This window comes from Panthera uncia, chromosome D4 (assembly GCF_023721935.1).
Source record: "Panthera uncia isolate 11264 chromosome D4, Puncia_PCG_1.0, whole genome shotgun sequence".
Taxonomy (NCBI): domain Eukaryota; kingdom Metazoa; phylum Chordata; class Mammalia; order Carnivora; family Felidae; genus Panthera; species Panthera uncia.
The window spans coordinates 33,249,282-33,261,927 of NC_064807.1; the positions used below are offsets into that span (position 1 = coordinate 33,249,282).

Below are 12,646 nucleotides of genomic sequence, written 5' to 3' on the forward strand. Positions count from 1 at the left end.
GGGACACACTGTTTCCATTCACTTTGCCTTAACAGATGGTAGTTCAAAAAATATAAAAGGGTAAAATAAAAACACATTTTTTGAAATAAAGAAGAAAGGTGTCTTTCTTTTTCTCAATTCCTCTGTTTAAGAGGAACTACTCTTTAGGTAGAGGACGCTCCTTTAATTTTGCAAACATCAAGGTCAAACGTAGTAATCCGCAGAAAGTAGTTCCCAACCTTGGTACAAAAAAATCCATACATAAGCAATGCTAACATGCAAAAGACTAGCAGGCCCTGTTTCCTTTCGAGGCACAGTACCAAAAATCACAATATCTGGCATTGAAATCAGCACTTCTCTGTGATTTTCTTTTCTCTCCCTGGTTAGGATTATTTCAAGACTCGTGAAAAAAGGCACCCACTCTGTTTAAAGGCTTTACCCTTATAAACATTGTATTTAAATTCATTTCCCATTTAACTGTCATGACAATCCTACTCTTTTTAGTGGTCCTACAAAAGAACACCAGGGATACAGAATTTCAACAATGACACAGGCAACAACCTTGTATTTGATTACTTACCACGCAAAACTGTGAGTCTGGTGGATACACTTATTTCTCCCACGTTATTCGAGGCCACACATTCATAAATGGCCTCATCCCGCGGAGTCCGTAAAGGTTGTATTCTGAGAACTGATCCAGATCCATCATCAAACTCTATTACCTGTTAGAGGAGACAATAGCTGTCACAGGTGTTGTTACAATTGTCTACCTCTCAACTAAACCTCTTAATACAGTGGTGAGCCAGTTTTTAGGCTCAGAATCAACACAGCAGCACTTTAAGACTGAATGTTGATACACAGCAGCAAAACAGAGTAATTGGTTTAATTTAATGAATCTTCTTCTGAACAAGGGGAAAGACATGCAGCTACAAATGCAAAGTCTACTGAAAACCATTGACAATGTACTAACGGAAATAGTCTAGTATGTGTATCCAGGGGAATTTGACCCTATTAATTTTGCAAGAGACTTGCTGCTATGATGGATAACTTTCTCAAATTATTCTGTCTTTGAGAGCACATATAGATATGTGGATCCACTCAATAATTGGACTGTAAGGTGAAGACATAATGGGTGCCACCAGAGATAGGGCTGCTCGTTTAAAGTGTTTCATCCTGAACAGTATAGATGAGAAAACCATGAAGAGAAACTGCATAAATCTAATACTTAGGCAGCCAACGAGATGGCTTTCACAACCCAAGAGACTGATGGCATGCATTAATTTTGCCATAAATCATTGCAGTATTTGTTCTAGCTTAGCGTTTTCTGCATTTTTAGGGCTTTCTTGCGGTAAAATGGAGGCTTGCTTCACCGGGCAGAAAATTAATGTACTAAAGAGTAAGCCTGAATTCACTATCATTTTGGACTGTACTCTGAAACAGTTTAGCAGCCCTAGATATTTGTCAGCTAATTCAAGAACTACTTAAAAATGATAATGATGATGATATTGATAAACATGAGTACAAAACTGTGTAGTCCTCTACTTATCTTTTCTATAACTGTACTGTGTTCTTTCAGCTGCTCACTTAGTTGCTGTGCTTTCTGGTTTTAGTGTTTTTGTTTTTGTTTTGTTTTGTTTTGTTTTTGGCATTTCCCTGTGACTAATACTTCCATGTGCCTAAATTATGAACTGAGAATGCCTTATAAATACATTTATTGGGATGCTCAATCCCAGATTTTGTGTGTAAATGTGTTTATGTCAACATATGGAAGAAAGAGACTGGATGTTTTTAAAATATATCCACTTTAAGTACTTTCTGCATTCCACTTAATGTTTTAAATTCACAAAGATAGCCAAAATGTACCACTTCTCAATGCACTATGATTTATTTTCAACTCTATTAAGCATACATTTTAGAATGAATCCACTATGCATCTTGGGAGTAAAAGGTTTCATAGTTACTGCAATCTTAGCCAACTGTGTCATAAGTAAAAATATGTATATACTTATAAACATCTCACAGCTTACTGTAGAGAAAGGCTTAAACATCCTTAATGGCAATTTAAATTTTGATTTTTTTCATTGAGAAATAATTGGCAAATATCACTGTTTAAGGTGTAAGTCATATAACATGATGGTTTAACTTACAAATATGTGAAATGATTACTACAATAGGTTTAATTAATATCCATCATCTTACATAGATACAATAAAAAGAAAAAAAATCTTCCTGTGATAAATCTCAGAATCTACTCTCTTAATCACTTTTGATTAATTGTTTTACTGTGTGCTTACATTTCTGAACTATTTCCTGGAGTTAGACCAATCCTCTTTCAACAAACAACCAATATACTACACATTGGGCTAGTGCTATAATTTCCAATTTGAAAACCTTCTTTAATATCCAGTATCAATTGTATACCTACTCTAGGCCAGACATTGTATTTACAACTGGAGATAGAAGAAGAGAGTTCACTTAGAGTTCTCCCAGACTTTATAAACTAGCAAAACAAAAAAAAATGCATATATACTATTCCAGGTTTTAAAGATTCTCAACCCAAGACTCAACACTATTTGATGTAGGTGCTTCATGTAAAAATAATTAATTTTCCTTGGCTATGTTTATATGACTCTCATTAGGAATTATATAATGAGCAGAGCTCATGCTTTGGAATGTTTACTATTAAATTTAATCTTGGTTACAATATTTTGTCAAGAAGCTATTGTCAACAGGAAGTATGATGTCAAACTCCTCTTTAACAAAAAATGAAATTTCATTTAAACTAAAAAAAAGTACTAAAGATCACATACACACACACACACATCACTTTCTACATGATATAAGAACTATTTCTCAAATCTTAAGATTTTTTAATGTTTAAATCACTGTAGGTATTTGATTTTCAAACAAATGTAATTTTACATTTATCATTTGTAAACTAGAGTGCACATTTCAATTTTTGGAGGTATAATTAATTATACCCTTTATGCATTTGGACCATTTACTGCTCTGTGAAAACTGGTGAAAAATGAGTAAAATGAAAATGTTCTGAATTTTGTACTTGCTATGTTTCTTTTAACTAGAAACGGCCTTTAATTTGCTAACTATTCATTAGGCTATAAAGTATGTCAGAAACTCAGGTAAGAGAAAGTGACTTTTACAATTTGGGGCAGTTTGGAGGTTTTGGTATTTCCTAAGAATCAACCACTCCTCTTTAAGTCTTAAATCTCAGGCATGGTATTGTGTGCTTCTTCCAATTTTCCTCTGCAAATTTCTGTACCATTAATCTCCTTAAAAACACCCAAAATAATATCTGAATTACGCTTCATAACCTTCAACACACTGAGCTTTCCTGAGTAATTTGTTTAATAGGTTTAACTGCAATATCAACCTGATTGGGTATGTTCTTCTAGAGTAGTGCTTAGACTAACACACTGGAGCTAATTTCTCATTTTAGCTTATGGTACTTGTAAAACACAGGTGTGAGGTGTAGTGGACAACTTCATTGGCTGCCCAGTATCCATTCCCCTTCTTCCTTGTTATATGCATCTGATTTCCCTATAGGAAAACATTGTTCCCTCATTCCAAAGCCATAGAGTTGGATGGAACTGACCCCATTCCCAGCAACAGAGGTAGGTTCAGATGAAGTTAAATTAGTTGGCCTGTACCATCCAGTTGTCTATCTATAAGCTTGGCCAGGGACAAGTACATAATTCAATAAGAGCTGATAGCATAGGAAGTTGTCACTCATATTATAGACTTGGCTGTGAGAGGATGTGAGACTCCCATATTGCAATTTTAAGAGGGAACAGTCTGAGGATGAGGCTAACAGATGGATACCAGGAACACTTTGAGCCGGGTACAATTAAATACAAAAGTTAGTCACCTGAACCCCCAAATTCCCTTTTAGAAAGAGTCATTTAGAATTAAGTTTTCCAACACAAGCAACAAAAAGAATGCCGTATCTCAGTGATTATAGCACTTTATATCAAGTAAAACAAGCAAGTAATATACAAACCAAAGATATAGTGGATACATTTCCCCCCAGAGAAACAGAACAATGGACCTAATACCTCAAATCTCTGATTGCTGACTTTCTTTCCTTTTTTGTTCCAGACAATTTTAGGTCTTGGGTCTCCTGTAGCTTGGCAAATGAAAGAGGCAACTCCGCCAGAGACCCCTGTCTGGTCAACAGGAGTTCTTGTAAATCTTGGAGGTGCTGAAATACAAAGAAATAAACATAGCAATTAGATGGAAAATTGAAACACTAAGCATTGTCCTACTGCCATTGCTGTCCCCACAGCCCTCCACCCCAATTAGGCCAATACATATATACATACCTACATGCACACACCTGGATTACAAAATTAGAAAAGCAACTTTTACTTGTAAGGGTAGCTTAAAGGGGAGGGAGGTAACTTTCTGGTCAAGTTATCTGGTAATGCTTTTATTGCTGAAATCTGTATTAAGGCAGAGATCCAATAACATCTGAAAAGCAACATCACACATTAATTTTTATTACCAGTATAAAAAAAATCCAATTTGTCCTCTGTAACAAAATGAGCTCATCAATCAAAGTGAGTAAAATTTTAGCTCTTTGCTTTGATGCTGCTATCAGGGCACTGCCAGAAAGCAGCATTGCCACTGGTAAGCCATTAAAATTAGTGACATTTAAGGGAAATTCTAGGAAATTATAAAGGGACAAGAAATATAGCCCTGAATTAGAAGGTTTGGCAAGAAACAGAAAGAGGGAAAAACGGTAAAGTGACTCTCTAACCCAGATAGTGTGAGCTGCCTTACTTAAGGCTTAACTTCACAATTTATATAAAAGAGGAGCCAAGAAGCCACCAAAGTTATAGCAAAAAGTAAACAAATAAATAAATAAAAATTAAAAAAATAAAACAATACAGTACAAAATAAAATAAACAAAATAAAATGAGGTATTTTTGTAAAAAACCCAAAAGATGTAAACTTAAAGATTCCTAAAGATAAAAGGCCAGAAGTTAGAGACTTTTTAAATGTCTTCCACTTCCTTAAGATATTCCTAACATTCACCCTCCCTCTTCAAAACCTACTTATTATCCATCTTGCATTTCCAGATCCAGAAATCTATTATATGAGAATTTAATAAAATGTAGATGGGCATTTATGCACAAAGATCTTCATTATATCATTAATTTAGCAAAGACTATATAAATACCCTCAATATCAAATAAAATTGGCATTGACAGTGAAATGAACTATAGCATGATGACAGAACATTCTAGAAATAGCCAATGTTATATTGATAAACTTTTTGTAACATGACATGAGAAATACTTATGATTCAATGATAATCCACAAAAGCATCATACAAAATTATATATGAGAGGTATCAGACAATAAAGAAAAATGCACCCCAAAACACAGGACAATGTGTGCTAAAACACTAATGGTGGTTTAGGGGGGAGGTATATTCATTATTTTTCCTACTTTTTCATAGTTTTCTTGCATCCTTGAGTTTTTACAATTCTGTTGCAATTAGAAATTTTTTTTAAGTTTATTTATTTATTTTGAGAGAGAGCGACAACACAAGTGGGAGAGGGGTAGGGAGAGAAGAAGAGAGAGAGAATTCCAAGCAGGGTCTGTGCCGTCAGCAAAAAGCCCAATGCAGGGCTCAAACTCATGAACCGTGAGATCATGACCTGAGCTGAAACCTAAGAGTCAGATGCTTAACTAACTGAGCCACCCAGGCACCCCACCCTCTCTCTCTCTCTCTCTTTTTTTTTTTTTTTTGAAATTTTTTAAATTCAAAACCATCTTTTCCATTTCATTTTCTATTTTCTTATCCCATCTACAAATTTTCTCTCTTACTATTTTTCAGTGAAATTCTATTGAAAAGTGGTTTTAAGTAACTATAGCTAACATTTAATTTGAAAATAATCCTTAAACCTTAAGGAAGAAGAAAACAACAAAGTTCATCACTGTTTGCTCAACACCATTATTTTCTCTGCCTTGTTTTCATGTTTCCCATGTAATGCTCTTGTTGGCTTAATGGTGTGTTCTGACTCTCATCTTGGTTTTCCTGAAGTCAAGGAAGACAGACCCACATCCTAGATCTACCATAATGTAGATGTAACATCCTGGGGGCAAAATGCCTAACTTTTCTGTTTCTAAATTATAAAAATATGAAATGTAAAATAAATTATTTTCAGAGATCCCTTCCAATTCTGAGGTTTTCTAGGTTAGTGTATTATCTCCACTAGGAGAGAGAGAACAAAGAATAGGGAGAGTCATGTCTGTAATATTAGTGCTGGGAAAGGAGTCTCTACCTCATTAGCAAATTCAACTTGGTGAGAGTGGAACTGATGGGAACATGGGTCCCTGTTGTTAGAAACAGCACCTCCTGCAACATCTATGGGTAGCAGTACAAACTTGATGATTACTGGAAATGCTGGAAGTAAGGGGTGCTGGACTTCGGCTCGGGTCACATTGGGCTCTGTGCTAATAGTTTGGAGCCTAGAGCCTGCTTTGGATTCTGTCTCCCTCCCTTTCTGCCCCTCCCCTGCTCACACTCTGTCTCTTTCTTTCTGAAGAATAAACATGTAAAAAAACTTTAAAAAACCTGCTAGAAATACTTAAAATGTTTTGAAATGACTAACAGTAAGAAGAATTAAAAAAAAAAAAAAAAAAAAAGAAAACTCTGCACATTGATGTCACTTTTCTGGAAACAAACAAAAATGATATTAGAAGTATTTATATTTTTCATTCTGCTGCTACAAACAATGCAAATTGATAATAACCACACACTTGTCACCATCTAATATGGAAATTATAATTATGCAATTAAAATTCCTAGGGAATTTCCTGGGAAAAATAAAATGTATCTCACTGCTGTATCAAATGCTACAACACTCATTTTGGGAACCTTCCTTTTCAAAGTACATAGCTTAAAAATGTTCCACCCTTAATGAAAATGAATTTTAATAACTGTTTTCTCCTTTAAGTTGTGTTTTGAAATTCCTTGCAAGAATGTGCGAATGAGGTAAAGGGCCATGATATAAAATATCTAGGTACTAATCAGAAATTAAATATATCTAGAATACAGGATGCCATTCTTGCTGTACTGGGTTTTGTTATGCTTGTATGTTTTAAGAGATAGCTTCCTATTTCTCATCACAAAAAAAAAAAAAAAAAAAGAGGGAAATTTGGAGTTTCTGACACCCTAGAAATAAGCAATAGCTTCTAGAACAAGGGCTTCCTAAATTCTGGAGAGTGGGGTGCTAAGGAGTCAAATTACTGTTAAACACATAAATCTGACTTCTACAAGGAAAGCACAGAAGGCAAATCCCTGTATCAGGGAAGAAATGTGACTACTATCCCAATGTTCAGGTATGTTTCTAACTCATTTTCATTTTCTGTCATACCTGGAAGTCTTCATGCTAATATTCCCAAATATTCAAATCTTCCAGTGATACAACCCCTGGATGTTACTATAAAGATTTTGTTTTAGACAGGAGGTCAGTGAACAAAATTAACCTTTTGAACTGTGGAAAATTTATTAAAATAACCAGTTAGAATCTGCTTCATGTCTGGGACTGTTTCCTTAATCCCTACTAAATGCCACTGCAGTGACTCGGTATTCTTCAAAAAACAAAAACAAACAAAAAAACCCTGAAAAGTCCTTAAATGTATTATTTGAAAATAAGAAATGAAACTGATCACACTGCATTAAAACAAAAGGCATATCAAGTGCTGTACACAGAGACTTTTTTTTTTTTTAAGACATTAGCTTTCACAGACAAAATCATGATTTTCTTATGGGATCTGATGTGAATGTTTTCTACATTTGCTCACAAAATTCAAACCACAAAAAGGATAAATTCCATCATTCTATGATGCAAAGTTTGGTTTCTAGATACTATAGTAAAATTCCTTCAGTAAGCATGTTTGTTGCATAAATAATCATCTTGGCTGGTCAAATTCTGAGACTGGTGCTGTCAAGTCTAGGCAGCCATCCAAAGGAAAGAAATGAGAAAGAGAGAAGACCAAACCTAATAACTCCAACAAACGCTTGAGGCAAGTAAAAGTTTATTCTCAGAGGGATATAATAGAACACAGCACCACTTCCTCTTTGCTAATATCTCAGCTTAGTAAAAGAAACCAAATGAATCTTCTGCTTTCTTTTGTCATGGATAGTACTCAAATTTAAGTCAGGCTCTGAGGATAGGAAGAGAAGAGAATCTGCATAAAAAGCATAAAACAAAGACTTCTACTAAAACGACACACAACATGACAGCCTCAGGTCTGAATAATCAAAATCCCCATGTTTATCCCATGAGATACACTTGCAAATACACCAAATATTATAGGTGGTGTAAGAAAAAAAAAAAAAAAAGAAATATCAAGAATGTAACGATGGAGACAAAAACATTAAAACTTTACAGTCACCAGTGCGTAGACAGGTGCCCTTCCATTATTGTAGCTAACCGCCATTGCTATCCAACTAAAGCTGCCAGCACTGTGCTTTGCAAATGCATTTCTGCTCAAGCTCCTTTTGACAAGTGAAGAGTATGACCTTTTATTAAACTAATGCTGGGCGCTGCAGAGGTCAAATTACTATTAAACCCAGAAAGTCTATTTTCTAAATGGAAAACAGAAAAGCTAAACATGCATATGAGTCAGAACAGAGGCATGGCTGACATTCTAGAAAGCGTCTGCCATGCTCACTTGCTGTTTTCAAAGACGATGCATTCTCAGGATGCAGACATTAGCTCTAAAAATCTAGTAGATTATTCTTGCCTGCACAAATCAAGAGGAGTCACAAACTGCTGACTGATTTTTGCTTCCAAGAGGTTAGTTTGTTTCTTGATAAATATAACCAATCCACAGTATCTTTGCACTTAATGATTGTTAATATTTTGATGCCATATCAGGTTTCAAGTTGCTAGGCTCTCTGAAGACAAGGTGATAAGTCCAATGAACACTTTTGGTTATTAAATTAAGGGGACAGACCCTACCAAGACCAGTTAGCTACCTTTGACCAACTTTAACAACGTGCTCTATCAAGGACAAAATTCTCCCATTAGTACACTATATTAGATAGAGCTAGACATTAATGGGGGAGAACCACTGAAATCTACTAGTAACATCCATGCAAGAAAGGAATTTATGAGAAATTCTTAAAGGTTAAGAAGACAACTCAGATTTGCAGTAACTTGATTGGCCAACTGAGAATAACTTAAAACCGATTCACAGAAAGGACTACACACTACAAAAGTGAAGGGAAGAAATGACGGTGCCATTTGTCTAATTTAATTCTAATGAATAAGCCGCTTCTTGCAGACATCAAGGAAATATGACGAATGAGGAGCAAAACTAACAGCATGTAACTAATTGGCTTTGTTTCTTTCAACTGATTAACATTTCCTTAAATAGAGACTTCCGTTCTTAAAGGGGTGTTTGTCATAATAACATATTTAAAATCTTGAAAGGGGAAGGTTAAATGATGTTATTTAATCACACTAAGGGAAAGAATCAGGGAATATTCAGTAGGAATGAATAGGTAGTTCTGTCCTTAAAAATCTGCCTCCTCCCAAAAAAGTGTCTGTAGAATTCATGAGACTATCAAATGAACTCATCCTGTTTTTTCTTTCTTTGGAAGTAACAGGGTGAGGGCTCTGAAGAGAAGCTCAGGAGCAGGGTCTCTGGGGTTGAGTGAGAAATGCAGAGCATAGCAGGCAAGTCAGGGTGGTTCTAAGGGTAATGGCCAGGTCTGAAGGTACAGGGGCAGAAGAGCTATTGAGGCTTTATATTCCCTTCCTGCCACAACACATTCATTACCACTGCCCCAAGCACAGAGAGTGGCTAGTATTTAGTGGATAATGAATTCCCTGTTAGGATTCATTTGATCCTTACTGGGCAGGATATATAGGGAAGAAAGTATGGCTGACATACCAGCAAAACCACATGGGTACATGACAAGAAAAGAGCAAGGTTCCAAAGTTGATGCATAGCTTCAAGGAAGGCAGAACTGTGGCACACGCCAGCCTGGATTGGTTTCTATGGCAGAGATGTTCTATGTAAACTGGGGTCTGTGGGGACATCTAGCCTATCACACGGGATCTGAACAGGGTCACATCTGATACCCATGGACAGGATAGACCTTCAACATCAAATAGACTTTGTTTGAGTCATCAATGATACTGTTTTTCAATCTTATAGCCTTAAAACTTGACTTAAGAAACACTACACTTCAAGATGGGATAAAGAAATAACTAATCTTTAGTAAAACCCATGCAATGGACTAAATGTTTTATAGATCTCACATGCAATGTTTTCCACAGTCCTGCAAAATAATATCATTTTTCTTATTTTATACAATTATAGAAAGCTGTATAGTACTATAAAACTTTGGAAGGAAAAAAATGAAGGAGGGAGAAAAGGGAAAAAGAAAGAAAGGAAGGTTCACTGAGGTTATGAGTGAGTCATGAACTTTTGATCTAACTGTGAAACTCCAATATTCTTACTATGCCAAATTAGAAGATGGGAAATTACAATGAAAATGCATAGGCAATATGGTATAGCTCAATTTATTGTATATTTTCAAATCTGTTTTAATTATTAAATGTATACAGAATGCTTTCCCAAGGGTTTAGTAAGTATTTTGTGCTGTATTACACCAACTGTTTTTCACTTGTTAAGTGGAAAAGCTCACTCAGAAGGCCTACTGAAATTATGCTTCTAATTTCCAGAAGCCAATTTAAATCAAGGATAAATTAACTATGATGCCTACTCAACAGACAAAAATCAATGACACAAATTTCATAAACAGATCATGTAAGTTCCAAGGTTAGTATGGTAGAATATTTTTGTATCATTCAATGTATACATTAAATCTGTTCATGATGGATAAAGACAAGTATCCTACTGACGTTCTTCACATCAATTTCCCCTTTTCCTTTCCAGAGCATTGCAGTGACATATTCTATGCATGTCTACACCATTAATTTTATTAGGGCTTCAAACTTCAGTTCTTTGAAAATGACCCTAAAAGCATTCTTCCATTGAGTAAACAGATGTCCATGCCTCTGTATAACTATCAATATTTAAGTTGAGAGAGGATTAATATATATATATAGACAAAATAGAGAGAGAAAAGGAAAAGGAGGAAAAAAGGAAGAAGGACAAGAAGAAATTTGATTTAATGGAAAAATATCTTGAAACATTCCTCAATGCCAAGTCCTCATTTCTAACCACTTGAAAGATTGCCTAGCAGCATCCCAGAATCATTATTGTGGAAACACACCATTGCCATCTGCCTTCCTAATCCTCCCTCTCTTCCTGTTTCTATTTTTATCTGTGGCACTCCCACCTTCCAAACACCCAACCTTGCAGCCCTGACCTCTTCTTTGTCTTGTTATCCTGCACCCCACTACATTCAGTTATTAAGTCCTATAGATTCTGCTTCTACTACGTCTCCTCTTTTTTTCATATCCAGTAACAACAACCATAATTCTCCTTCAAAGATGGATATCAGAATCCTTTGGGAGCCTCAAACAAACAAACAAACAAACAAACAAACAAACAAAAACTATAGGTGCTCAGACTCCACTTTAGACCAACTAAAATAGAAAATTAGTGGGTAGGGCTGTGTAATCAATTTCCAGAGGACTCCAATGTTCAGCCAGGTTTGAGAATCACTTAACAATATCATCATACCTGAACTTTTCCATCTGGTCTCCCTCACTTCAGGTATTTATTGCTACAATCAATATCACACATTACTGTTAAACGTTCTTTTCCTTTCCCTTCTTGTTCTTTGAGGTTTTTAAAAATGCATCTACGATTAAAGCTCTTTTCCACTCAAAAGAAACACACAAATAAGTAAGTTTTAATAGCTTACCACTGTCAAATAAAACCAGCAATTTTGTTTGTCCTTTAAGATTTTTCAAAGCTGCTACCAACTTATTTTCCCAAGTATGTTTCTACCTTTGACCATCAAGAACCTAAAATCCCCTGCCTTAATGCCCTGGTATATGCCATTCCCTTGTACAGAATGTTTTCTCCCACATGTTTAAATTTATAGAATTTATCCATTTTCAGTCCCACTAAATATCTTGAAGCCTTCTTTGAGCCTCCCATCTGGATGAAATCCACTATTCTTTTATCTCTTATCACAGTTTTGGTTTCTCTCTTATGTGTTAGAACCATCTATATTTTATTATAGCTATTTAGTCTCATGTATTTCTCTCTCTTCACATTAATCGCACTTTGAAAGAAGCATTTGTGACCTGGCCATCTCTGAAATCCCATAATTCCTAATTGCACCTGGCACATAGTAGATGTTCACTGCATATACAAACTCGGTATTAAGGCTCTCCAAGGCACTTGGAGTGCCACAAGAAGAAATAGAAATCCTTTGCTATACACTTATGAGTATTTAGGATGGATACTAATATTGTAAACATGATTACTGTGCCTCTATTTGAAGTACATTTGCTTATAGAATCATAAATTAGCTGCAGAATGCAAACTTTATGTAATACACATTGATACTGCAAAACACTGATGTGACATGGTAAGACTGATGGAACCATACCAGGCCCTGAGTTGGCAAAACGTAGCATGGTCAAATAGCACATTCATGTGTCTACCTTAGGACTGATTTCTGATGAAGTCTAACAAT

General features: G+C 35.4%; 1 protein-coding gene across 1 annotated transcript in view; it reads right to left on the bottom strand.

Moving 5' to 3' along the window:
- PTPRD (protein tyrosine phosphatase receptor type D) overlaps nt 1-12,646 on the bottom strand; it is a 520,100-nt gene that overhangs the window by 310,539 nt on the left and 196,915 nt on the right. Inside the window, exons 3-4 of the mRNA XM_049616822.1 lie at nt 4,053-4,198; nt 560-701 (exon numbers count right to left, since the gene is read on the bottom strand). Of these exons, the coding sequence (XP_049472779.1) occupies nt 560-701; nt 4,053-4,198 (288 nt within the window). The remainder of the gene's footprint in view (nt 1-559; nt 702-4,052; nt 4,199-12,646) is intronic.